The 1,229-nt window shown below is 43.4% G+C and overlaps 1 gene segment (V, D, J or C); it reads left to right on the top strand.

The window, feature by feature from the left end:
• Positions 1–211: 211 nt before the first annotated feature.
• On the top strand, positions 212–525 carry LOC107110006 (the record flags this gene model as incomplete). The annotated part of the segment is given in 1 exon segment: positions 212–525. A coding segment is annotated over 1 exon segment (314 nt), but the record flags the coding sequence as incomplete, so codon positions are not given.
• Positions 526–1,229: the final 704 nt, after the last annotated feature.

The following is a 1,229-nucleotide window of genomic DNA, read 5'->3' on the forward strand; positions in this document are numbered from 1 at the left end:
CAAATCCATCGCCTTAAGGTTTCTCCCTAGCACCACAGAAGATGGCCTATTGGCTCCTCTGGATTATCTTGTTAGCAGTTTGGGAAGGTATTTTACGCAAGGAGATAAATATTTTTTCTTCCCTGTAATATGATTGTCATGAGATGTGACCCATCTGTATGGTATATGATTGACTTAATATGGTCTCTAAATATTCCATTTTGTTTTCCAGGGGTCCATATGGAAGTAGTTCTGACCCAAAGGGGTTCAGAGATGAAGAGGCCTGGTGAATCTGTTCAGCTGACATGTGCCACAAGTGGATTTGTGCTAAATGATTATTACACAGCTTGGGTCAGACAAAAACCAGGGAAGGGTCTGGAATGGCTGGTATACTACTGGAGATCTTCTGCAACCAACTACTATTCCCCCACCATCCAAGGACGATTCACAGCCTCCAAGGATAGCTCCAATTTTTACTTGCAAATGAACAGCCTGAAAGTGGAGGACACAGCTGTGTATTACTGTGCAAAACAAGATACACAGTGAGAGAAAAACAGTCAACGGTCCTACACAAACCCTTATGGAGAATGGATTGTGGAAGGCATTTCCTGATGGTGGAGCCAAACACCGCACTAAAGTCAGAACTGTTGAGGAGAACGTCTCTCCTTATTACCAAGGGGCTGATGTGCAGGAGAGAATGCAGAACTTATTTTCATTCATTTCTTCCATATTAAAGAACACTATGTCAAGTGATGACATCAGAGCCCAGCAGTGTGTCAGCAAGCTGCCATGGTGTTCTGTGTTACTTGTCCCTGTACAGTTGTTCCAACCCTTCCCCCTCTCTTGCTAGCATGTATTTTATTCTGCTGTAATGCCTAAGACTGATAACTGGAGGATGTGAGGTGGGAGTACGCTTGAATGCCAGCTTGTTGCTTTTAGTGTATGGGAACTGCACCTGTATTATGTCTAGAGATAACTTGGTTCTCAGGGAACGAGCGCGCAACCGTTTCCTTTCGCCCGCCAGCGGGAAAGTGACCCATTGGTTCTGTGTTTCTTTCAAACCCCTTTATTATGTTTGACCCCACCGTTTGTGCTCAGTTCTAACAAAGAACGTGTTTGAGTGTCTTTCCAAAGCTTTGAAATAAAATCTTGCTTTTAAAAACGTGGATTTATTCTCGATGCTTGGGAACCCAACACAGTGTACACAGCTTTCTATATTATAGGATTGAAAAGTACGTAGATGGAGAGTG

Source organism: Gekko japonicus, unplaced genomic scaffold (genome assembly GCF_001447785.1).
Source record: "Gekko japonicus isolate JY-2015 unplaced genomic scaffold, Gekko_japonicus_V1.1 scaffold28250, whole genome shotgun sequence".
In the NCBI taxonomy this organism is placed as follows: Eukaryota; Metazoa; Chordata; class Lepidosauria; order Squamata; family Gekkonidae; genus Gekko; species Gekko japonicus.